Source organism: Neolamprologus multifasciatus, chromosome 7 (assembly GCF_963576455.1).
Source record: "Neolamprologus multifasciatus chromosome 7, fNeoMul1.2, whole genome shotgun sequence".
Classification (NCBI taxonomy): Eukaryota; Metazoa; Chordata; class Actinopteri; order Cichliformes; family Cichlidae; genus Neolamprologus; species Neolamprologus multifasciatus.
In genome coordinates this window covers 20,777,282-20,803,025 of record NC_140445.1, presented here as the reverse complement: position 1 = coordinate 20,803,025, position 25,744 = coordinate 20,777,282, and the positions used below count along the sequence as shown (strand labels likewise).

At 40.8% G+C, this 25,744-nt stretch overlaps 2 protein-coding genes across 8 annotated transcripts in view; one reads left to right on the top strand and one right to left on the bottom strand.

Moving 5' to 3' along the window:
- znf462 (zinc finger protein 462) overlaps positions 1 to 10,945 on the top strand; it is a 53,876-nt gene extending 42,931 nt beyond the window's left edge. For all 7 annotated transcript variants that reach the window (XM_085166672.1, XM_085166665.1, XM_085166667.1 and 4 more), the window contains 4 exons: positions 1,064 to 1,287; positions 4,875 to 5,226; positions 5,773 to 5,914; positions 6,551 to 10,945. In XM_085166672.1, coding sequence (XP_085022798.1) covers positions 1,064 to 1,287; positions 4,875 to 5,226; positions 5,773 to 5,914; positions 6,551 to 6,770 — 938 coding nt within the window. In that variant the 3' untranslated portion in view covers positions 6,771 to 10,945. The remainder of the gene's footprint in view (positions 1 to 1,063; positions 1,288 to 4,874; positions 5,227 to 5,772; positions 5,915 to 6,550) is intronic.
- On the bottom strand, positions 7,716 to 24,867 carry LOC146514180 (uncharacterized). Its single transcript, XM_085168847.1, has 3 exons — positions 24,736 to 24,867; positions 20,201 to 24,632; positions 7,716 to 7,816 (listed from the first exon to the last, which is right to left on the bottom strand). Exons 2-3 carry the CDS (start codon positions 24,084 to 24,086, stop codon positions 7,716 to 7,718), a joined length of 3,987 nt encoding a protein of 1,328 aa, XP_085024973.1. The 5' UTR covers positions 24,087 to 24,632; positions 24,736 to 24,867.
- Positions 24,868 to 25,744: the final 877 nt, after the last annotated feature.

Sequence of the window (25,744 nt, the reverse complement as noted above, 5' to 3'; positions counted from 1 at the left end):
CAGCTACAAAAGGAAAGGCGTGTGTTGTGGTGAGATCTGAAGACCTTTGGTGTCGGCGCTGCGGCCAGTTTGGCAAATGTTTGCTAGCTCTTGAGTTGTTCTTTAACTCTTGTTCTTTCTGTGTAGTAAACAGACGTGAGCCATCAGAGATATCAATCATCTTATATAACTGCCGGCAAGACCGAAAAACAGTGCATTTCCTAAAATGTCAAAACATTCCTTTTACAGCAAACACCATTAGATTCAAAGTCGGCGTCATACTGCCTGTGCTGGCATTTGCAGTGTTCAACATGAGGGAGACGGTTAAATGATATTTGAGTCAGGACTACTACAGTCAAAGGAAGATTGTTATTTCCATCTGCTGTAATTTATACTTGGCGGTATGCCTCGGCTGTGGAGTAGGACAGCACAGATCCCCCGTGCAGGGGAGAGCAGGCGTTAGCGTCTGTAGATATGACACTGATGAGAGACCCAACATGAAAGGAAGCTGGTGTGGAGGTGGGTTGCAGCCACAGCGAATTGTAGGCAGGCTAAAGCGGCTTAAATAAACACGCCCCATGTGAGATTTGCCAATCTGATACATAGAGGTTTCTCATCTGAGCCGTCAGCTGATGTGGGCTAGCACTGTGATCAGCTGATCTGCCGGAACTGCAGCTGAGCTCGGCTTCTCGCTTTGCCTGGTCTGCTGTGCTCGATGTTTCTGAGTGATGGACAAGGCAAACATTTAAATTTCTCCTGACAAGAATGTTTTTCATGTATTTTTATCACGAGGAATAAAGACACACCAGTAAAAGTAACGGCAACACAAGCAATACCAACGGTCTTTACATGTTATGTGGAGCTTTTTTCTTGTTTTTCAATAGTTAAAGCATCACTTTCTGTAAATGAAAGCGTTTAAAGTGACAGATAACAAAAGCAAGCAAAGAGAAATATGACTGCATTTATAGTGTTCGGGTACTTTTTATGATAGAAAACGTGTCTGTAGGGAAACTAAAGAAAACCATCCACTACCTGTATTTCCTCCTTACTTTCTCCCCTTCACTCTCTCCTCTCACGCCACCAGAGGAGCGCGTGGCTCCATTGGAGGTCAGCCGCTCCAAGCTGTCGCGTCACCTTCAGGGCCTGGTTTTCCGTTGTCACAAATGCACCTTCACATGCTCCAGTGACCAGGCCCTGCAGCTGCACCTGCAAAAGCACGCTGAGATCAAGCCCTACCAGTGCCAGCTCTGCTATTATGACACCAATAGACGGATCCAGCTAGAGGACCATCTACGCCTTGAGCACAAGGTCGGTTGGAGTTCACGTATAATGGTGTGGTGTTCAAGTAAATTCAAACTAGTAGTTCTGAATCGTGGTGTCGTTTGGCAGACGAGAGAGTCTTGCTTTTCACTGTAAGAGTGTCTTAATGAACATGTTTGTATTTAATTATTGCTCTTCTCACTTGGTGTAACGTGAGATGTTCATCACGGAAACACTGAAGAGTCTTACTCGCTCCCAATGTGTAAAGATGGAAAATCTAGTATTATAAAAACATTACACACAAACACACATTCATTTTTTAAATTATTAGCATTACATTTTTAAAAATGTAAGCGTTTAAAAACACATTAAGCATTTAAAATACAGATTGTTATTTGGCAAGAAAAGGAGTTTCACGTTAACTCACCAAAATCCAGTGGAAATGGTGCTTACAGTACAATAAAGCAACAGATTAGGGGAACACTGTACAGTTGGCAGTTTTCCGGACCCCAGGCAGTGTTGCACAAAAGTACTGTACCTCCTAAAGGGAGGAAATAAGCAAAATACTGCATTGTTTTGTCCTTTTCTTTTTTTTTTTTCAAAGCACGAGTAATTTGTAAAACATTTACAAACATACTTTTAAGTAACAAGAAGCACTCTCGAGAGCGCAAACTACCACCAAGGCAGCTCGCTCAAGGCAGTATTTACTTTTAAGGGAGTACTGTTGTATTTTTTATGTACTCATTCTGTTTTCTTTGTTCTTTTTAAATGTACGTTAAGACGTTTGTAGTGCCGTAAAAATCAGAAAAGGGCAACTTGACAGATGTTTACTTTGATTCCACAAACACGTGTAGGGGTAGGTAATGGTAATAAGTATTGATTTGTAAATAACTGGGCATGAATAAATTGAGCTTATTACATAATATTATGCTACAGTATATATTTCTAACCAACTAGGCAGCTCTTTCTCTTTCTAAAAATGGTATTTATATATGTACCGTATTTTAGGGTCATATTGAAAGAAAGGCGGAAATGTAAAATGTAATGCCAGTGTCATCGCCAATACATTGCCTTTGTTTGTAATGTTGCCAATACAAGCAAAGGCAATAAGCACAATTAAAAAAATAAAAAATGCATTTTATGAAAGTTTGACCTGATTTGACCTTGAGAAGAGGTCAGAGGTCCAAGGTTACGTCATATTTAGAATCCCCATAGATCTTTACCTTTATGCCTATATTTGCACACAGGTTTAAATAGCTCTATATAGCATTGTTGACACGTTGTTAGCAAGTTGACCTTCAGATCAAGCCTTTGACCTTGAAGGAGAGGTCAGAGGTCAAATGTAACACAATGTTTTAAATCTTTATACAGTACTTTCTATACGTTGACAATACTCAGCACACTTGTAAGAATCATAGTTTCTGAGTAGTAAAGCTTTTTCTGAGTTTTCAACCAGTAAATAATGAAGTTGACCTCGGTGTATGTAACCCAGATTTTAATGGATATTTAACATTCAGTTTTACCAGAATTCATTCAAAACTGTTGGAGCTACTGTATCGTGTTTACAGGCAGAATGACAGGAACGCATGCAAGCGAATAACAAAATATAACCTCCTCGTCAGAGGTAAGAAGTAACAACCTCAAGGCTTTCAGTGAGCGCGGCAGTCAGACTAGATGTATACCTCTTTCTTTTCTTTTTCTTTTTTTCCCCTCCCTCTGACTATGTAATGATAAGTCACATTTAAATTGGGACAACAATAATCAGTCCCCATTAGCATATATTTGTGGTATTTGAAAAGTTGCACCGGGAATAAATAGGAATGTCTTTACTGTTTACTTGGGTGTTGTAGGTTAACCTTATTAAGAGCAGGCAACTCACTGCTAAGCATTTTTTTATATAACTAATCAAATGACCAAAAAAAAAAAGAGCCACATTTTTCCAAATAGTAGCTCAGCATGGGGTAAAATTTGTAAAGAGGCTGCTCTGGGTTTGACATTAAAATCTGCTCATTTTAAGGTAGAAAATCTGCCTCAGTGATTCTGCTGACATTTGTTACGCCTGCGATTTTATTCATTTATCTTTACATGAAACCTTAGTTGGTCATAAACTAGAGGATTGGAGTGTCTGCAATTCGAATAAAAATATGTAGATGCTCTCATATTATCAATAGGCTCCATTTCAAAGTCTCCCTTTATCTATCAAGGTGTAACAAAACTAAAGAAGGGCAGTGCATTGATACATTGGGGTGAGACGAGTAGGTGTCATATTGCTACAGTTTCAGTATATTCTTACAAATCAATCCAGGAAAGGAAAAAGAGTTAATCTATTACTCTCTCTTAATAGGGATAAGATGATGAGATGATGTGCGATGGTAGGTGGAAAGAGCTTTAAAGGGCACCCTCTTAAGTTCTTTTTCAACCTTTACCTGAGATTTCACCCAGGTCTTGTTGGGATAAAGTCAAACCCAGCTTTTAGTTGAAAAACAATTTGCTTGCTTCAGAGCCATGATTTTCACATATAATTTATAATCATATCTCTTTGATTAAACCTGCTCTTTTTATCAGACGCCTATAAATACTTTTTTGGGGTTGACGTTTGCGATAGTTTTATTTACAATGGAAGAGGTCAATACGACCTTTTTTCCCCTGCCTCTTCACTGGTTGTTGTGTATTTAACCTATATATAAAAAAGTCAGTTTTGAGTTTTTCTATGAATTTATATGAATTCAGAGCTTTTTCAGATCATCTTTGTTTAGTTTTTTCCTGTTTCAGATTAATGGTAGTTCTGAAAAACTTTCAGACTGTTAGAAGGAAGCATGACAGATCAGGTTTCTTCCTGGGTGAGGCAGCAGGCTAAAGCTTATTCATGCTAAAGGATGATGTGAGTTGAGGTTTGGAGGGTTGCTGTTCCGTGTCTTCAGGGAGTACGGGAGGAGGAAATTACTCAGAAAAAGTGAGATAATAGGTGACAAGATGAATGAGATATTGGAACAAGTTTCCTTCCTTTGTTAAATGTTCTATTTTAGATTATCTGAGTTTGTCAACTGGAGATACAAAAATCTCCTTGCATAATTCTTGCGAATCAGACGGAACTTCGACCGAGAAGTAGAGCGTTCAGCAAAAGCTGCGACTGTTTAAAAAAAGACAGGCGTTCACCTGCTAAGGCCTTACAAAAACCAGACATTTCAGTTGTGTGAGCACTTTGGTCTATAAATAACCACCAAAACTCACGTTGACTGATACCAGGAATTTCTGTGCTTGTGCTAAATATATACCGCTTTCACTATGACTGTCGTATCCCATACAGGCAGGATGTGGACTTGTGTTACAGTGAATGAATATAGGTCAGAGAAACATAGCTGCTGGAGGAAAAATTGCATAAAAAACCAAATCCAAGCAGAAACACTTAGCTTTGTGGTCTAAACCAAGATCTGGAATTTCTAACAGGTTTTCATTGTGTTTTCATTTTCCTGCTTAAAATCAATCAAACAAAAAAAGGCCAAACATGCACATTCTGATGTTGTCAAAGCCTGGAAAGTTTCAACTCGGGGAGCAAGCAGGGGGAGCTCCTTGAAATAAATAAATGAATAACACCACACTAACCTGAAAAACACACATCTCCTGTGTCCGATTAGGTAATCCGCAACTTTGAACTGATGGGCCGGGTCAACCTGGACCAGCTGGACATGATAAAGGATCAAGGCAGCAGTGCTGAGGAGGAGGAGGAGGAGGAGAGAGAAACTATGGAGATGGTGTCAGATGGAAAAGTGGCTCTGGAGGAGGAAGAGGAGGAAGCAGAGGAGGAAAATGACGATAATGATGTGGGAATGGAAATCATTGAGAACGTGGTGGAGGGCCAGACAGAGATGGATGATGAAGAGATGGAGGAAAACGTCAAAGACGAAGACGATGAGGTGGAAGAAGTGGAGGATGAGGAGGACGAAGAGGAAGTCCAGGAAGTGGGGGAAAGGAAGCCTGCCCCTCAAGGTAACGTCATATCCAAAAAGCTGTTATTTTACAACTGGCCTGTCAAATTCAAAACTCTATATTATGACTTAAAAAACAAACAAACTAGACTATAAAAGCAGAATAGACTCTTTGATGAAGATTACTGGGGACCACAGTGCAAGGGATTATGTGAAGTCAAGCTGACCTATGTTTGTGCTATACGTTATCTCCCGTGTCTCTCTTTGATCTCAGTAAATATGCCCATAAGTAGGACATGCAACAATATTCTGGAAGTATGATTTATCTCAATTCCATAACATTTATCTCTTTGTCAATTATTCATGTTTATGTTCTTTATTTGTAGTCCAGCTTTCAGAAACCAGATTGTCATTCTGGGCTGATTTTATCATTTTAGCTTCTATTTTGCTGTACTTAACTATATTGGTATGTCTGCAAAAAGTACATTAAGTATGGAAAAAAATCCAATCTGATCAATCTGTAGGTATGGGGATGTGGAGGCTTGTTTTTCGACATGTGTCAATTTGCTGTATTCAGAAACAACTATTCTGAAACTCTATTTCCCAGAAGTCCTTGCATCTCCCATCAGCAACAGCAGCAGCAACAGCTCTGGGCCAAGCAGTGCAGAGAAGCGTATTCCCTGCGAGTTCTGCGGCCGCTGCTTCACAAACAGCCTCGAATGGGAACGACATGTCCTTCGACATGGCATGTAAGTCTATTTTTTTTTCCTCTCTCTCTTCTTTGTAACTGTCTCTTTGTGTGTGAGTCTGCATACTTTCCCTACCCAGTCAGCTCTTCCAGCCTACTCTTAAATGCCCTCTGTGGCCCTTTTTAGCCATTTCTCTGCTGTCATTTATGTACAAAAAAAATTCTGCATTCAGTTCAACTGATGAAAGGTTGTGCTGATATAAAACCTATGGAAAAAGTTGACAAATCATTCAAGAGTTAAGCTGTTTGTTGACATGGTTGACATGAATTGATGAAAATGAGGTTTTTCCAGATTTCGTCTTTGGTGTGCAGCTGTGGAGAAACGTGACTTTGGTAAAGCACCAGGTGCATCCTTTTCAAGTGTTAATGTTACTTAAGGTCAACCCAGGTCACAAACGTGGGCCTTGTCTTTTGAATTAGTCATTTCAAAGTTCCTTGAAAACAGTCGCAATAATTTTGGTTGTGTCACAGTCACAAACTACTGTTTCCCATAATATGACTGTAATGTAACTGAGATATGTTACCACTTTTGCTGCTAGTCTCATTGTCGGTGCACACCACTTTGTTTAATTGCTTTATTTTTTGCAAACTCACACACTCATTGATGTCTTTCTGTGCATTGTTCCTCTGGCTTTAGGATGGTTAACAACAGTCGACTGGACACCAGCACCACTTCAGCAATAGAGGCCTCAGCTTCATCTTCCACCGGCTCCTCTGTGTTTGCAGACACAAGACTGGACCTGTCCAGCAACAGAAAAGAGGACGGGAACCCCACTGATCTATCTTTGGCAAGTCAAAGCCAGTATGTGGAAGACAAAGAAAAGCTTGACACCAAAAAGGATCAACAGTTCGGCTGAAGCGATTGTGGCCTCTTGAGATGCTGTGCTAGAAAGTGATAAGATTGGGTAGGATCAGCGCCGAGTAGTGGGATCAGAAAATAAGATGTCAAAGGAAACAAAAGGTCGAAACATTAAAAAAAAAAAAAAGAGTTTTTATGAGTTGGTGCATTATTAGATTTTAGATGTTACATATATAAGTATTAGGTTGTGCTGCATAAAACGGCTAAGCTCTTTAAATGGGCGGTCCCCTAGGACAGATTTTAATATATTGGTAACCAATAGTGAACAGAACTCTTTATTGCTGACATTCTGGTCAAATCCACAGTAAAAGTTCCCACCTAGATAAACTCCACTATTTATAGAGAATGTTGTCCAAAACGAGAAACTAAATTTTAGCATTTTATTATTTGAAGCACCTTTCACACTCCTCCCCTGCTGATTCAACACAGTGGTACTGAAATTTTACCTAAAACAAAAAGGCCTAAAAGCATTTACAGCTGTGACCCACTGTAGACCGAGCTTTTCTTATATTTTATCAAAATTTCAGAGGTTTTTTTTAGTGAAGTGTGTGGAAGTATTTTTGGAGAAATAGTGGCACCTTATGTATTTGAGTAAAATCCCAAATCTTGTTCTCTCCCTCTGCAAATTGCCCCAACGTTTGATCGTAATTGCTATAATTTTTGGTCCCTTTAGTATTATACTATGTATAAATCTTTGGCCTGCGGCACCCTTTGCATTTTACTTCTACTCCTTTTGTTTTTTTTTATTGTCCAGAAATTCACTGTGAAAATCGTAGAAATAATGGGATCGGCTTAAATCTCCTGTAAGATATTATGTTGAGTGTAGTCCGGGTTTTCCTTTGCCCTCAGCAGATCCCACAACGCCTCTCCACAGCCAGCTGATTTATTGTTTTTTGGTCCAATAATTTTAGAATATTAAATGAAACCGTGGAACATTTTACCTTCATACTTTGAAATTCTTCTGAGTTACAGCCTGCCCAAGTACACGATGGTTGCTGTTGCCACTTTCTATTTCATATTCTAGGCTTTTTGAACCCCCATAACCTGTAAGGGACAGAAGGATCTTTATAGAAGAACAAAGTTATCATTATTACTCAAATTGATTTCCATAGCATGAAGGTAAAAAAGAAAAGCAATGTATAAGTACCACTCCATTTGTCATTCACCACGTTTTTGCATTGCTTCATTGAATATACTGAAGTTATTATACCAAAAAAGGCTGATTGTGAGGTGGAAGTGACTTTAAATTTGTCATGGATTGACCTAGTGATTTGTTTAATGTGTCATGACCTTACCTGTGTCCGTTAAGGATTAGCCTGGATTGCAACTACCAGTTTTACGACCAATGGCAACTTTTCTGAGAGACAAAGATTACACTTGTCTTTTCAATGCAAAATGTGTAATCAGGTGTGCCTGAAATCCCGCTCTCTCCTCGTCCTCTGCGGAGGAGTAAGAGTCCACGCCTCTGCCGAGATCAGGAGGTTCTAACCGTATTGGAGTGGTCTGGTTCACTGGATTACACTGTGCACGGGGGATCGGACCACGCCAAGTGTCAACCCACCACAGCTGTGTTTCCAAACCAGTGCACAAGTGCCTTAAAATGCAGCTCCCCTTACGGCCGCTATATGGCTTTTGATTGCTTTAACAGTAATAAGGAATACACCAAACGTCCCTCTAAAAATTCAAGTTAAAGTTGTGTGTTTTTCCGCAAGAATTTGCTCTATATGAATCTATTCCAATGTGTGCCTTATTGGCAATAATTAAGATCAGATCAGATCGATTTAAATTTATCTTTATTGTAATTGCACAGAGCAAGTACCAGAAAAGTAAAATGTGATTTATCATCTAGCGCAAAGATATTGAGACTTTTAGCGTAATCAGATTACCAAAAAAAATCTATTCTAATCTAATCTGCCGGATATAGTTTTAGTCACTCAACTATATAGTGCAGTTTATTTCTTTTGACCTCCCCGATCCACTGTAAGCACATGGGATTTAATTAGTTATGCTCACATTATTGAGAGTTCGATAAGGAGGATGGTGTGTATATAGAAGGAAAAGCTGCTTTTGATTATTTTTGAGTGTTTGTTTCATGTTTTCGCACCACAAATGATTTCCCGGGCTAAACTGAGTATGTTTGTAGCCTAGCCTTCTTTGTTTCTTTGAAAAATGTCTGGACCTTTCACTGTCACCTCTGTTGATTACATTATGGAAAGGTTGCTCTACTGTATTTGTATGTGCTTGCGTTGAGCATTCAAACATAGGCTTTGAAATGTCTCTTCAGAAACACATGGCTGAGGCTAAGGGAATGGCCCTGTTTTGCTATAGTCTCCGGCCCAGTTTTAAAAAAATACAATGAAAAGACAAGTGTAACCTGAGCAGGAAGCTCTGAAAACATTTGTTTCTACGTGTATAGGAAAAATCTATAGGAAAAATATGAGACAATGTTAAAGATTCACTGTTTTTAAAGGTCTCAAATTCCCTGATCTTAAAGACCTCTGGAATTTTTTTTTTTTTTTTCTGTTTTGACGCACCTGTCATAGTCTGCATTTGTGTGCTTCTTGTTAGACAAAGTTGTTATATAATTGTTAATATTGACAAAAGGCAGAGATTGTATTTGTTGGAAGCTGCTGCTTGAATGCCCTTAAGCCTTATGAGAAGTGAATAGCAATGAAGTCAAATTCGCATCCAACTCCAATAAGACCAGCAAGAACAATTAAACAGTCTGGAGAGGGAAAAAAAGAATGGCTAATAACTCCAATGTTAAGAGGAACACGTAATAAAGCAATGTGTTCTTGGTACCAAAATATTTACCACGCCTGATGTGTTTGCTGCTGGAATCGGCTTTCATAAGCATTGAACTGTTGATGGAAATGGCAAATCTGGGTTTGAACCACAGACTTGTTCTATGGGTTGAACTTGGACGAAGTACATGTTTGCAGCCATGTATAGACAACAAAACTACTCGTTAAGTGTTTTGAACTGTGGTGTTTCAGAAAGGATAACTTAACCCTTTTTTTTGCTTTAAGTGTTGACTTTTTTTTTTATTTTTTAAAAGGGAAAAAAAATAAATCTAAAGATCATAGCTAACCCTGGGGGGGCTTTGAGTCCCCAATCCAACATTATTATCCTGTCGTGCTATGTCTGGTTCCAATGGAAATGCATCCCTATTTTGTATTGTAATGGGAATGAGCAGATAGGAAGCACAGTGTGGTTGTACAATAGTAAACATAAAGGAAATTAATGCAATTCTCTACTGATTAATGGCCAGGGCTTTTATTGTTGAGGAAGAAAAAAAACATGGTTGAGGAAGAGACAAGTAAAGAATAGTTTGCTTTGGCAGCATTTACCTAAACTGTTCTGTCTATTTCTGGGCTTGACCATCATCAACATCTGGATTCCAGTTCCTAGTGAGCCTCTTGACCTACTCTAAGATTTAGCATATTCTTGTCCAAGCCCAAATCTGACACACCGTTATCTTCTGTCCATGGCAAGTAGAGGCACCAGCTCATGTTCTCCAAGTGTACCTGTCCATCGTCTACCCACTCAACAGTAGGTGGTACTCTGAGAGTCGGACTCCCCGGTCCTTCTAATACCCTCAAACCAGTTGAGTTGATGCTGAATCTCAAAGCCCTTTTTTTCTGTTTTACTGAACCAGCTTGTATCCTTTTTTCTTGAAAGCAAAACTCTTTGAAAATAGTTGTTGTAGAAATAAGCTTTGTAAGGCAGCTTGTTACCCAGCTTGAAATCCCAGGGTTAAACCAGATGATAATCTGGGACAATGTGGGTGATGAAGCTGTCGACCCAAAATTGTTTGTTGTTCTGTGATCATTTTAATAGAGAAGGACTATGAATCCCTCACTGTGTGCAGTCTCTAGACTGTAATGTTCCCAGTTTACCCAAAGTTACGCCCCTGCTGACAACACACTGGATACTTGTATATATGTTTAGTTTGTTTCCAATGCATTTCTCCTTTCAGACTGTTGTCTCCATAGTTTGACACTAGAATCTCTCCTTCTTGCCTTTCCCCATATAAATCTGATTACCTGATGGTGGGTTGTGATGTTGCCTAGAATGATTGTTTACAATTTTATTCCATTTATCTCTGGATATTCTGTAAATATTGTAATTCATTGTCTTTTTTTAACTTGATAATAAAGTTATCAGATAACAGTTAATTGTTGGGGTTTTTTCTATTTTTTTCCAATTTTCCTTGCTTAGCACAAAGGTTTAGTTAAAATACAGAGCTGTGGAACTTGAACTAAAAACAACTTTATTAGTTTTGTACATTTGCGAGATATGTTTGATAATGTTTTTTGGAGCTATTTAAATCAGAGAATTGTGCTTTCTTTATTAAAGTTTAAAGTAAGTATGCAAATGGACAATAGGGATTAAGTGAATCCAAAGGAACTAGAAAGAAAATTTTGTTTCTCTAATACAGTCTCCTTCAACTATTTTCATTTAAAGGTGTTAAAGTGACTGCAGTGCAGACCTTCAGCTTTAATTCATGGGAAGGTTTTACGAAGGTTTTTCATTAACTGTTATTATCATTTATACAGTCCCCCATTTTCAGATGCTCAAAAGTAATTGGAAAAAACAAAAAGCTCCAAAAACAATCTGAATATTTATTACTTGGTTGAGAATCCTTTGCAGTCAGTGACTGCCTGAATTCTAGAACCTATGGACACCAAAATCCCTGAAGTTGCTGCTTGTATGTGGGACATCCTGCAATCGTTGTCTCCAGAAACTAAAAAGCTGCTCTGTTGGGTTGAGATCAGGTGACTGACTTAGCCATTGAAGAATATCCCATTTCTTTGCCTTGGGAAACTCTCGGGTTGCTTTTGCAGCTTGCCTTGGGTCATCCTTCGCTTACACTGTGAAGTGTTGTCTGATCAGTTTTGCAGCATTCATTTGAATCTAGCAGAGCATAGCCCTGCACACTTCAGAGTTCATCTTGCTGTTTCTATCAGCTTTCACATCATTAGTAAACACGAGTGACCCACTGTCAATGGAAAATTGTACTTAGTAGTCAGTATAATCTTTTAATGATATAAGTTTGAATATGCATGTAATCATTTGTGTTTAGAAGTATGTAGTTGAGTAGTAATACACCTGCACTTTTTTTGCCCCCCCCCACCCCCCACCCCCCACCCCCCTCACCCCCCACCCCACACCTCCCACCCCGTTTGGTCGGATTCGTGCGTGTGCGCATGCGCGTTCAGATGTGCTCGGCGCATGCGCGTTCAGGTGTGAAAACACACCCTCTGGGCGGTATCGACTCCTCCTAGTGGGATGGCTTAGGTTATATAGGTATAAAAGTGATCCTTTCACATTCTAAGACCATCACCGCCACGGCCTAAGGAGCACAGACACATCGCGCTAAGGACCCCAACGACTCACCGACCTAAGGAGCACAGAATACCATCTGTATCAACCATGACACCCAGCCAGGACATCGCCCATGCCACAGCCGCTCTAGGTATGTCTACAGGAGTATGCAGCCGGGGTCCTCAACGTAAAAAGCAACGCTGTGAAAATGCCGTAGATGGGACTGTATTTAAGTTAGAATATCGTGGCGCTGAAGGGTATGTGTATACCATTAAATATACCGAAGGGACAGTTGTGCTTAGTGTAGATTGTGGCGAGGGATTGTTTTGGGGGGAACCCCAAAGCATCTCTACCAAAAACTGGAAGCTCTTCCGGACCGTAGTGTGTGCGGACCTGGACAATGTGGGCTTCCCAGAGGTGCTGTATGTTTCCCAGTGGAACAGTGCATCAGGCCCTGAGCTTTACAGGGTTGAGGCTGATCGTTTCAATCGCAACCCTGAAGACTTTATTTTTCTCAGTGCATGTGATGACAGGGATAGTCTTATTGCTTCCAGAGGGCTTGAAAACTGGAGGTTAAATCCTTACCCTCTAAACCTTGAAGAGCGCACAAGATGGTTTAAGGACTTGTTTTTTATACAGTGGTGCGACTGGAGAGGTTTGTCGCGTCTGTTTAGCCAGATTGACGACGCGATCAAGAGGGACAGACTCAACACTGCGTACGAGAGTATTAGAAAACGCCTTGTTTTTGACGATCTGGCGAGTTGTCCGAAGACTGGTTTGCCTGCTACCCTGTGCAAACCTAAAATCATAAGACCTTCCGACAACTAAACAATAAACTGGTAGGTTTAATGTGAGGGGTGTGTGTGGGGTTGCGTGTGTATCTATGTGACAAATTAAGAGCTTGTGGTTTTCATTTTACAGAGAATGACTCGCCGTCGTGGGACCTGTCAGAGTCACCATCAATAGGGCTGCTAATCCCGACCCCCCAGACTCCACCACCCTCACCATCATGCTCGCAGGACCCCCTCATATCAGACCTGTGGGAGGAAACTGTAATCGACATCAAACTCGCAACTCTCCACCTGTTGATGTTGGCGCTGAATGAGTTTCTACAAGAGACATGTTACGGATGCCAAACAGGCCACCCCAGTCAGGTGCAACACAGCTGCTTGCAGGAATTGTCTGAGTATTTCTTCGACACCTACTATGACGATGTGATGATAAGGCTCAAGACTGACCGATTCATCCCAGCCATCCAGCTGTTTGTACGCTCAAACACCACAGATGGGACTGGAACACAAATCCGCAGAGTTGCAGAACACCTCATGTGTGAACTGAGATCAGAGCGAAATATAGTATGCGCCATTAATGACAACATTGTGGACCTGCTAGAAGCAAGTACTTGCGCCCGACGTGTTAAACCAGCCATGCTCCGCATGATTGGAAACTACTGGGGTGGGAGACACCTGGTTTAATGTGTGCTGTTCAAGTATCCATTGTCTGTGATTGTGTCTGTGTGAAAATTAAATAAAAAGACGTGTTAACACCAACTTCTTAGTCATTTGTGGTTTGCACAGTCATGGAAAGCACATTGCATAAAATATATCATGATCCAGCCCATCCTGCGGGGTTGGCCAGTTTAAATAAGCTACGTATAGCGGCAGGGGAGGCATCAGGTGTAACACCTCCAATATCTCAGGTCAAACATTATTTAGAACAAGACGACACTTACACACTCCATAAACCTGTGAGGATCCATTTCCCCAGAAATAGAGTATTGGTGACAGGGATCGACAAACAGTTTCAAGCCGATCTGGTTGACATGTGTGAATATGTGTCAGATAATGATAATGTGAGATATCTGCTAACATGTATAGATGTATTCTCAAAATACGCATGGGTTAGATGCCTAACAAACAAGACAGCGAATGTTGTATCAGCTGCTTTTGAGGATATACTTAGTGAGGGTAGGATCCCTGTGAAACTACAAACAGATGAAGGCAAAGAGTTTTATAATACAACCTTTAAACACCTAATGGAGCGATATAATATCAAACATTTCTCAACAGCTAGCGAGGTTAAATGCAGTATTGTCGAGAGATTCAATCGTAGCTTCAAGGGTAGAATGTGGAAGTACTTAACATCAGCCAACTCCCGGAGATATGTAGATGTCATACCAGATCTCACACAAGCATATAACAATGCTTATCACAGATCTATCCAAATGGCTCCGGCAGAGGTGAATAAGGATAATGAGAAGTCGGTGTTTAACGCGCTGTACAAAACGAGGCCTCAGAGGGAACTGTGCTTTAAATTTAATATTGGCGACACTGTACGAATATCAAAACTGAGAGGAAAGTTTCGAAAAGGATACGAGCAGACCTACACCGATGAGATTTTCACAGTCAAGGAACGTATAGGGAGACAGCCCCCAGTGTACAGACTAGCGGATCTAGCTGGAGAGGTATTGAAAGGGTCATTTTATGAGCCTGAGATACAACGTGTGGTTGTTGATGAAAACAAAACATTTAAAATTGAAAACATATTGGCTAGAAAAAAAGTGGGTCGGAAAAAGCATGTGCTAGTGAAATGGCTAGGATGGCCCGACAGCTTTAATTCGTGGATTCCAGAAAAAGACATCGTTGAGGCGTAATTAACTCAGATGACGCAGCTCTACACACATTCATTCAACACTGAGCATAGACGGAGAAAGCATGAATAAAAAGAACAACAACAATGCAGGCTTCTATGTAAGCCTCTTCTCGAATGCTTCGGCGCATGTTTACCCGGGTAATAAGATATCTAATTTTAGAACAAAGCTAGCAAAACCTATCGTTTTGGATCAGCCGTATGAGGTTGCTGTTATAGAGATACAGTACCCACGCATATGGATGTCTTTTCCACAATCAGATTCGCAAGTGGAAATTCATGACCCAGTCAAAGATGGAACCATCGCCGTAACCATGATCGAACTGTCTGTGGGTCATTATGCATCTGTGGAACAGATAATAAAAGAATTTAATTTTAAATGTCAGCAGTACCAAACCACTGGAGACCTTAAAATGCAATACAACACAGTTACTAACCATGCCTGTGTTATGGGACCTAGGGGCACTATTCTCACATTTAGAGGGAGACTGGCGGAAATCCTAGGATTCGAAACAGGAGAGCCGTTTGTACTTCATTATAAAAACACATATGCCCCGCACCCCGCAGACATATACGGGGGAAAATATAACATCTTTATTTATGCAGATATCGTTGATTACCAGCTTGTGGGTGACGCCCACGCGAGGCTATTAAGAGCTATAAATATCACGGACGATGACCGCCGCTTGCCTATTCTACAATTTGACAGCCCACACTACACACCTGTGTCAAAGACATTGATCGACGACATAGAAATTGATTTGAAAGACGATCGAAATCAACACATACCCTTTTTATACGGCAAGGTGTTTGTCAAGTTACACTTCCGACCGATAACCCACCATTTTTGAAAAAAAGGATGGCCGTCTACAACACTGATGACTCAAAATATGTAAAATACTACTTATCACAGGCTGGTGGAGAGCTCGGAGGGTATGTTGGGACCAGTACGCAATATGGGTCAGGGCTGGGTGGTTTGTTCCGCAGCTTGTTTAGATTTGCTGTACCACTGTTTAAAAAAGGAGTTAGCATAGTCAAACCACACCTAAAAACAGCCGCATCGGGCATAGTGTCTGATGTCATAACCAACATAACCAGACCCTCAACCACTAAGCAGGACGGTAGCGGATTGTATGTGTATACGCCCAGACCATCTAAGACCCCACCCCCAGGGCAACCGTTGTCTAAAAAGCGTAAAACCACAAAACCTAGCAGGAGAGCTAGCAAACGGACACCGCCACGCAGAGTGAAAAGACCCAGAACCAGTCGTTCTAAAACTGCAGCGTTTGACATATTCTAAATGGCACTGTTACACAGTCATTCTGGAGAATGTGTAAAAACAGAGCTGGACCTGTTTACTGTTCCCTACACACAGACTAGCATTGAGAAAAGTACATTTATCGAAATCCCACCTGTATCTGCAATCACTGATGGAGGGCCGATCGAGTTTTACATCTCATCGTCCGGTGAAGATTACCTGGATCTAAATGACTCATATATCTACACACGTGTGAGAATCACAAACGCTGATGGCTCAAACCTGGCTAGGGACGCTAATGTAGGATTTATTAATTATCCTGGATGCAGCATATTTAGTCAAGTTGATGTTAATTTGGGAGACCGGCTCATTAGTCAATCATCCAACACATATCCATACAGAGGTGTGATAGAATGTCTTATCAATTATAATAAGGACACTTTAGACACACAGTTCAGCACCGGGTTATTCTGTAAGGATACATCATCACACATGAATGACACATCTATAGAAGGAGAGAACCAGGGCCTGGTGACCAGAGGTGGCTACACAGCAAATAGCAGTATTGTTGAATTGATTGCACCAGTACATGCAGACCTATTTTTTCAAGAAAAACTGTTACTTAATGGAATCGACCTGTCACTGAAATTTGTGCGCTCTAAAGACGAATTTGCTCTCATGACAGCGGATGCCAATGCATACAGAGTTAAAATTGTCTCAGCCAGTCTCTTTGTCAAGAAAGTTAGTGTATCACCGACCGTCAGACTTGCACACAGCAAGGCATTGCACCATGCAAACGCAAAATACACGGTAGACAGAGTGTCTTTAAAGACCTTCTCCATACCTGCAGGGGCTAGAATATCAACAAATGACAATTTATTTATGGGTAGGATACCTAAATTTGTGATCATTGCATTTATAGACAATGAAGCATACACTGGCTCCTACCAGCGTAATCCATTTCATTTTGAAAACTGCGATATAGAATTTATGTCTTTATATGCTGATAGTCAGGCTTATCCTGCTAAACCATTCCAGCCCAATTTCCAGAGAAAACACTATACCAGAGAATTTTACCAGCTGATACAAACCACAGGAAGACATTTAAAGGACAGGTCCTTAGCTATTACGCGTGCGGACTTTGGTAACGGCTACACTTTATTCTGTTTCAATCTGGAAGCTGACGAAGGACATTCAGGGAATGTGTCGTTAATTAAAACAGGGAACGTGAGATTGGAAACCCGTTTCAGAAATCCACTACCCCGTACAGTGAACCTCTTGTGTTATTCGGTATTTGATTCAGTCATTGAAATATCTAACATGAGACAGGTGCTCTTGGACTACTATTGAGACAAAAACGGTCATGAACACTATAGAACTATCAGCCGTGATCGGCAGCATTATCAATAAAAACACACATTTCCTAGGCGTGTTAGCCTATGATCAGCTAACCACTGAACGGCTTCAAAGACTCCCTGCTATGAGTATTGTAAACACCCACCCTTCTACGATGCCCGGGGAACATTGGCTTGCTGTTTATATTTCGAGAGACAGACGCGGTTATTTTTTTGATAGTTTTGGTCACTCGTTAGACAGTTTTCCCCCAGCAATAAAGATGTTTCTTCTAAAAAACTGTTCCACTGTTTTATATTCAGGAAAACAAGTGCAGAACGACTTCTCCATCACATGCGGTCAACATTGTGTATTTTTTTTATATCATGTGCAAAATGGTGTATCTTATGAGCGTGTGCTTAACATGTATGGGTCTGATTTAATTTGTAATGATGCTATGGTGTGTCGATTTGTCAACAACATACAACCTGTTGCTGTATGCAGTGATTACGTGTGTGTGCAATGCGGATACTGACATGTACTAATGAGAATAATAAAAACAACATGAGAGCATGATAATCGAGTCAATGGTATTTATTATCAAATCTCGTATATAAATATATAGATTTACAACATACATTGTTTAAACATAAATAAAAGAAATCAAACATTAAGCCGTAATAAAAAAGAAAAACATATATTTAACAATAATAAAGACATAATATATTTAACAGTAATAAAATAAAACAAAACAAAACAATTTAGCAGCAATAAGTGAAAAAAAAACATTACAGTAGAAAAAACACCAAACAGCAAATATTTTTAGCAGAAAAACAATTTCAGGTGCAATAAGAAAAAACCTGAATTCAAAAATCCAACCACTCTACAGGACCCCCCTTTAATTTGTTTTTTTTATTCTTTATTTTTTTTAGTGTACTATGTCGCAGCGGTCCACCAGGGGTGATCTTTTTTGGTGTGTGTTTTAAAAAACCAGGGTCTTCAGACAGTGTGTGATCGGTTTTATACATGGCGACGGTCTTACGTATGCCTGTGTTAGATATGGCTGATAACGGTACGTTTAAATCTGAGACAGCTTTTAAAAACTCTGTCCAGCCGATAGGTCTCAAACCCTCAGAGGGTGCGTGTGTGGTTGTGACGCCTTTAATTAGATCATAAATGTGTGAACCAGGGATGGTGTGTTTATCAACAACAATTTCGCCTTTGTCGTTGTAAGAGATCAAGTGTGGCGAACGGCTCACCGCTGATAGAATAAGTTCTGCATTCCTCCTACACCTTTTAGGTATGTATGTTAAAACATTCTCCGCAACAAGATCCCTCACCCCTGCATCACCATGAACAGGCGATGTGTCCGTCGACTGGGGTTGCACATCCCTGTTAAATTGTTCAGGTAATGATAAAGACAATACATTCTTTTCACGGGCACCTTGTCTCACAAGGGTAAGGTATCTTTGGAGAATATCGCTGTATTTTTTAGCCTTCTCATACACATCTATGTCAGAATCTTGTAACACTTGTAACATCTCCTTGTCCAACTCGTTCTGAGACTGTTGTCTGATGCTGTCTGTTTGCTGCTGCTGCTGCTGCTGCTGTTGCTTTATTAAGTCCAACTGGTGTTGGGGTACCAAAAACATCTTTTGCACATGTTCCATTTTCACCTGTTTGCTATCAGACTGGTTATGAAAGGGATTGCAGCCCCTAATAGCGGCAGTAAAAACCCTCCAGATTGGTTGATTGTCTTTCTCTTTTTCAAAGTTTTTATTTTTTTGTCTGCAATCAGTCTGATTATTGATTTTTTCTTTTTCAGCTGTTTGTACTGCTGATTGGTCAGTGGTATGTTACCATGCAATACATTAAAGGCTATCTCACACAGCGCATTGATAAAATCTAAGTTTGAATTACTAATAATAACTCTGCGTAGAGTAGGAGGAGCCCTGTATATCATCTCCAACAGAGACAGATTCCTCCGCATGCGTGATGACATCCTTTCACCTCTTTGCTGATTTTTGTTTTGGAATGTAAACAACCGGACGCTCTGATAGTAAATTTGTTCTGAGTCTTAAATAGTCCGGGGTCTTAGCTTTATAGTCTATTAAAAGATACCCGTATGTTGTGGATGTGGCATCATTAAACGCTTCTATAAAATATTTAGTATTACCCGGAAACATTTGCCTACCTAAAAGCATAACCTGATATTTATCTCTCGGATTTTTAAACAATATTAGATAGTTAGTGTTCAAGGAAATGGTTCTACTGGATTTTCCTTGAATAAACAAATTCTGAACTAGATATATACAACTCAAATTCCTATGATGCACATACTTTGTGAACACATTTTGAACTTCTAAATTGTTAGCTGCATCGTTCATTACATCGTCTATAATTAACAAATTGTTCTTTTCTGCAGGAAGAAGGGTGTCATCAGCAAGAGATTCGGGTATACCGTTAACAAAGTTTATGTCTCTTATCTTAAGAAGCTGGTCATATAATGGCTGCCAGCATGAGTATATATATACAATATTGTCAATGCTGCATGATATAATCCGGGAAGAATTTTCAATTATGCTTTTAACAAAAAAAGTCTTGCCGCAGTTACTGGGACCGCTGACCACCATACTGAACGGGTGCTGCAACCGGGCGTCAAACCCCTGTTCTAATTTAAAATCCATAAGGTACGGTTGTATAGTCTGGGAGCACACGGCGCTTATTGTAAACAACTTTAACTTTTTTCACAATGGTTTTATTCTTCAAATGAAGCTTCTTTTTATCGCGTCTGATGCTATCAGACACGGCAACTAGGTGTGCGTCTGATGTCTGATTGGTTACAAACTTGTGGACTAAACCTTTCAAGGATTCATGGGTGACAACTTTTGAGTTTAGTGCGTTCAGTGTCACGCCTTTACATTTGACCTGGGTCTTGCCCAACGATGTGTGATACGCGTAGCATTTTGGCCCACCGGAAACAAATTCCGCTATGTAATCCTCCACACCACCCTCTCCACAGTCTAATTCGCTTGTGAGATCCCCCAGAAACGGACCTAGAGGAGGCATCCACTCGCCAGGGCGTGCCGTGAAAATGACACTGTCCGTGTCACAATACAGCACGCGCTGCTGCAAGTTGTCTAGCAAATCATACAGCATGAGTCTGGCGTGTGCAGTGGTCATGGCCCCGACAAAAACATTAACGTCCTTAACACGGGAAGCTCTACCATCAGCATGCCGCCACTGCACCATTGCGACGTCGTCAGAGATGAAACAAAACTGACGCACGTCGTACTGGTCGCTAAACATTAGCTGGCTAAATCTGGAAGGGTCTGTAATGAGCTCAGATGATGCCATATTTGACCTCATGCTGAAACGACCCCATAACGAGTTTAGCAACAGCTTGTTACAGTTACGAACAGCTTTATTTACACAAATCTTGGATGGGTCTAGCATTATTCCCTCCTTCTCATAATACTCGTCTATGTACTTCTTCTGTTCGTCAGGTGTCTTGACGTGTTCAGGATACCCCGAGGCCTCCTGTTTGAGTTTTAGGAAGGCTTTCACATAGTCTTTAAACAATGTGTCGGTCTTATTGGGGAAATGCCACACCTCATCAATAGCAAGAACCCTGTATCCCTTCTCAACAGCTTTTTCAAGCTCAAATGAGACCCAAGTGCCTTTCAATACCCGCTCACTGTCCCTGTGCCCACATGCAGTATGCTGGTTTTGGTCTTCAGCACACATGCTGCAGAGTGGAAACATCAGTTTTCCGTGGCACCTGTAGGGAAGGACGGGGTGAAAAAGACCCTTAGGGGGGAGCACTGTGCATTTAACAAAGCCGAAATAATTTTCTAGCTTGTCAAAGTTGGTGTAAATGACTTGAGGGTGTCCTACAGGATAGTCTTTTTTAGACTGCACTGTGGGATAGAGACTGGTGAAGTCGTAGTAAAATATTTTTTCATCACAACCAGTCTTGTGGTACAGCTTTATAGCATTTGTGCGACCTCCAAAAAGAGCGTCTCGGGGATTCATGCGTTCTGGCTTTCTGTATGTGTGCATGAAAGCCACAACTGTAGGGTCTGTCTGCTTCAAGCCAGCCCATTCACATTCCCACATCACTATTACGTTCACACTGTGTTGTGATCTCAGTGCATCAACTTTGTCACAAAACATGCGATGCAGCAGTCCATAGGATGCTTTGCTGACAGGATTAACTTCGCTCTCGGGGTAACATTTAACACAGCCGTGGTGAAAACATCCTGCAAATTCATAAGCTGTATTACTTGTGGGGTCAAAACCGTCCACAAAATACGGTCCAACTCTCTGTTCGCCTCCTCTGAGAGCATGTTTTACCACTTTGTTGGTGGTGTGGGACACGTATTGAAGCCATTCGATAGAGACGTTAGAAAACGTCTTATTCTGCTCAACGTATGCCCCGTCATACGTGAGAGCGAGCGTGTCTCTAGGCAGAAACAGCGTTTTATACACACCCATACTAAATGCAGCCAAGGTGGTATACATGAATGGATCAACTTGTGTACAACCCAGTAACGTGTCACGATAAATGCTGCATGCTTTACGCAGGACATCAACATCGTTAACACAGTAACGCCTGAGTTCAGCCTGAAAATCAAAGGGATTCTGTGAGGCAACCTGGTACCATTCCATGAATCGCACCTTATCGCTTTCAGACATGTACTCATAGCCGTAGAAGGAGGGGTCTGGGTACGGGCCCACATAATGCTCATTATCCCTCGTATTAAACCTGTGTGGGAAATGGCCCTTCTGCAGGTCTTGAAAACCTAAAGCAGAGGGTATTTTGGCAAGGCCCATGGGCAAAAAGCTGAACGAATCAATCCATCGCTGGTCATAGTCCCTGTCATACATCAAAATCACACGGCTGCCGCTCATTATGACACTAGGTGTTATGCACTGTCTGACAAAGTACTCGAGGAGTATGTAGTTGTCAAAGCCAGATGCATTATGTGCTATGAAAGTGTACCCACGAAACCTTGGGCGTCTGTAATGTTGCACAAACGCCTCCACACACTTTAATGTGTTAAATGTGAACTTATTGCCCTTCAGATCAGACGCACACACAAAGTTAGCCTCGTGTTTACCGTTGTGGTACCTAGTCTCGAAATCATATAAAATGTATTTATCGGTAGGCTTCTGTTTTTCAACAGGCTGTATGAAACACTGATGGTCGGAGTCTCCGGTTAATTTAGGCTCGCGGCAGTGCTCGCATCTAGGCTGGGCACATCTGTGTGGCGATTTCTTGGATTCTTTATATGTGGTGCCACAGTGCATGCAATGTTTCATATTATCACAGGGGATCATGTTGTGTTTTAATTCTGGTAATTTGTGTTGCTGGTAACAGTGTTGTGATTTGCAGATGCGGTTACAGTCGCTGCATTTCACTGTGGGACCCCTGTGGTGTTGACAGAGTGTATAACATGTGTTACATCTATGTTTACAGGAATGATGTAATGGTGAATTATATGTACTGTAACAGAAATTACACACATAGGATGCACCAAGAAAAGCGGTTGGGTTTAAAATCATGTGGTAATGTTGATTATGGAGATACATCATCAACGTGTTTGTGTTTGGCTCTTCATGTGTGAAAAAACATTCCAGGCGTTTACGCCCTTCTGTGTGGTAATAGATTACAATCTTAATGTTGAAGTGCTTCTCAAATTTACTGACATCTGTGAATGATACTTGCTGCTTGTCGCATAGACCTACTTCAGCATGCATCCGTTTAGCTGTAGCGAGTTTTTCTAGCTCAGAGGCTGATGAGTTTAATGAATGTGCTATACATAGGGAGAAGCACAAATTGTTGTGTGTGTTGTTTGGTGTGTATAAATGTCTGCCTTTCTTTGAGAGAATCTCATCATAAGGGATTTGTGCCAGTCTTAAGCGAGCCCCACCACTACTGTTCTGAGCTACCGTGACAATAAACTCTAATTCATCATCACCGATAGATTCATCATTACTCTGCATAACTTGTGCAATTCGATCGAGAAACAGCTCCGGATCATACCGATCATCAGCGTTTAAAACAGCCTGAACATCTGAAGCCAGCGAGGGGCCACGCAGGACTACGTTTAGAACGCTGCCCTGTTGAGATCCAGCCACAGCTCGGTCTACCACATTGGCTAAGCACTCGCGCACTCGCGCAGGTACTTGTTCTGGATGATCAAGACTTATACCCCTAAAATCAAGGCGCTCACGCAATTCGCGAGCATTAAAATTAGGTATCTCTCTAATGTGTGGCTGGGAGCGCCTGCCAGATCCAGATTGCACAACGGGCTCAATCACGATAGTATCACTTTGTGAGAAATTTACAATGACTGAGGGGGTGTGTGGTGTTGCAGCGGTGCCCGGACACGCATGTGCGTCTGTAGTACTAGTAGAAGCGGTAACAGACTCAATAACAGCAGCAGCAGCAGCAGCAATACGGTTAGCATCAGTAACAACAGTGGTCCGAGCATCACCTGATGTACTACCACTATTATTAACAACAACAATAGACCCATCAGCAATAGCAGGCGTAGGAACAGTCTGACGAGGATGTGTATCAGATGAGGCTGATGCAGGCACACTATTAAGTCTAGCTATAATATTGTCTAATTTGTTATCTGTTTCTTCAGCCCACTGCATAAAAGCCTCTAAGTCAAAACATCTAACAGGACTGGAGGTTCCGTTATTATGTTTAAATAATTTATTTGGAGGGTCCATGGTCTGGATTTTAAAAGTCAGGGACTTGAAATTTTGCTGCAGATGATGTCTAATGTACTACACACTTTTTTTATGAATTTGATAAACTGTTGGTTTTGTATCTGTGCTTCTTGGTGGTATTGATTGAGTCTAGCTTCAATCAAACATAATTTATCAACTAATGAAGCTATATGACTCTGTTCAACAGGTTGAGCGTCTGAAACCTTCATGTAAGCATCATACGCCGCTGATATTTGAGAGTCTGTTATACCGTCGTCTTCAAAATCTACGTGTGAATCAATGCTATTTCTGACACATTCTGGTGGGGTGGGTATATGAACAAGATCGAAATCTGATATACTGTATTCAAAAACATCAGAGAAATCACGAGGCAAGCACTCACTCGGGGGTGTTGCAGGACCGCTGATGAAGATCGCTTCTGATTCTCCACTGTTGCACAAAGCTCCAGGTTTTTGTTGTTCTGGGAGGTCGATACTGCTTAAACATTCCAAAAACGTCTGGAGTACGGTGTCCTGATCATTATGTGGAGGGGTACTGTGCTGCAGTCTGTGAAGATAGATATGTGTTAAAACATTTATACAAGCACCCATTTCAAACAGAATAAGCGTGTCTCCCTCTCTATCTCTTTTTATCTAATTTATATATATACCTTGTAGTGTGCGTTATTCCTGACGGCCCTGGTTCTCCGCACATAAGGTTCTCTGGCGTGGCTCTGTATGTGTAAAACGGTCGGTTTTAGAACATTTGGAATTGTTTAAACCCATTTGCTGTTTTTTAAATACACAATTATACACCCCGTTGTATACATACCTTTTGTAAGGATGGGCTCTGTGGTCGCGGTGTCTGAATGTTTTCCTGCTCAGTTTGTTAACCCTGGAACAAATCAAAGAAAAACTCTGTTATTATATAATTTAAAACAATCGCAAGCTTAAAACATACATACGATTAAAAATCGCGTAATTCTGTACACACCTTGTGCCTGTTAGAGATGTTGTTCCATCTTTAAAATCCACCGTTTCTAAAGAAAAGGGTGCTGTGCCGTTCTCCCGAACTCCTGAAAATTAAGCTTTTGTTTTAGGAAAAAGATAGTTTGAATATCCTATAATATGTTAACATAACACTTTTAAAAATACAATAATAGGTTTTGTTTTACTTACCGCTTAAGATGTCCATGTTATAAAGAACGATGATAGTTTTGATGGTCTCAAAGAAAGTGATGTTGTCGCGACGAATGCTGAGTTCACCCTGAGCTTCGCATAGGTCTCGGTTAAATACCTTCTCCAGGAACAATGCCAGTACACAACTGCTTCACACCTTAAGTTCACACTCCCATGCTACTTCCCAGAGTTCTCGAAGAGACAAAAGACACCTAGTCTGGAGGTCCTGTTTCCCACCATCAACCTTACTACACCCCACCCTCCCCCTACCATTTGTCTAGACAGGTTTGCCTTAGTTCAACATTGCGAAATCCCGATTTTTAAATAAAATGATCGCATCAACCCTGTAAAGAAAACTAGTTAAATTAAATAAAACGCTTGTGAACATGCCGACATTACCCATTCGGAAGAAATTCCCACTTGTGCCGTTTTCAAAATAAATTGCATGTATCGCAGCAAGCTGAGATATTGTCAGGTTTATAAAATTAGTCTAGCCTCAGT

What these genes read in the sequence shown, in the direction of transcription:
- LOC146514180 (XM_085168847.1), bottom strand. Translation starts at nt 24,086, where the DNA reads ATGGACCCTCCAAATAAATTATTTAAACATAATAACGGAACCTCCAGT. An exon ending in CACCCATGAATCCTTGAAAG is followed by an intron (nt 7,817 to 20,200) that starts GTTTAGTCCACA and finishes TGTCCCTTACAG; the next exon opens with GTTATGGGGGTTCAAAAAGC.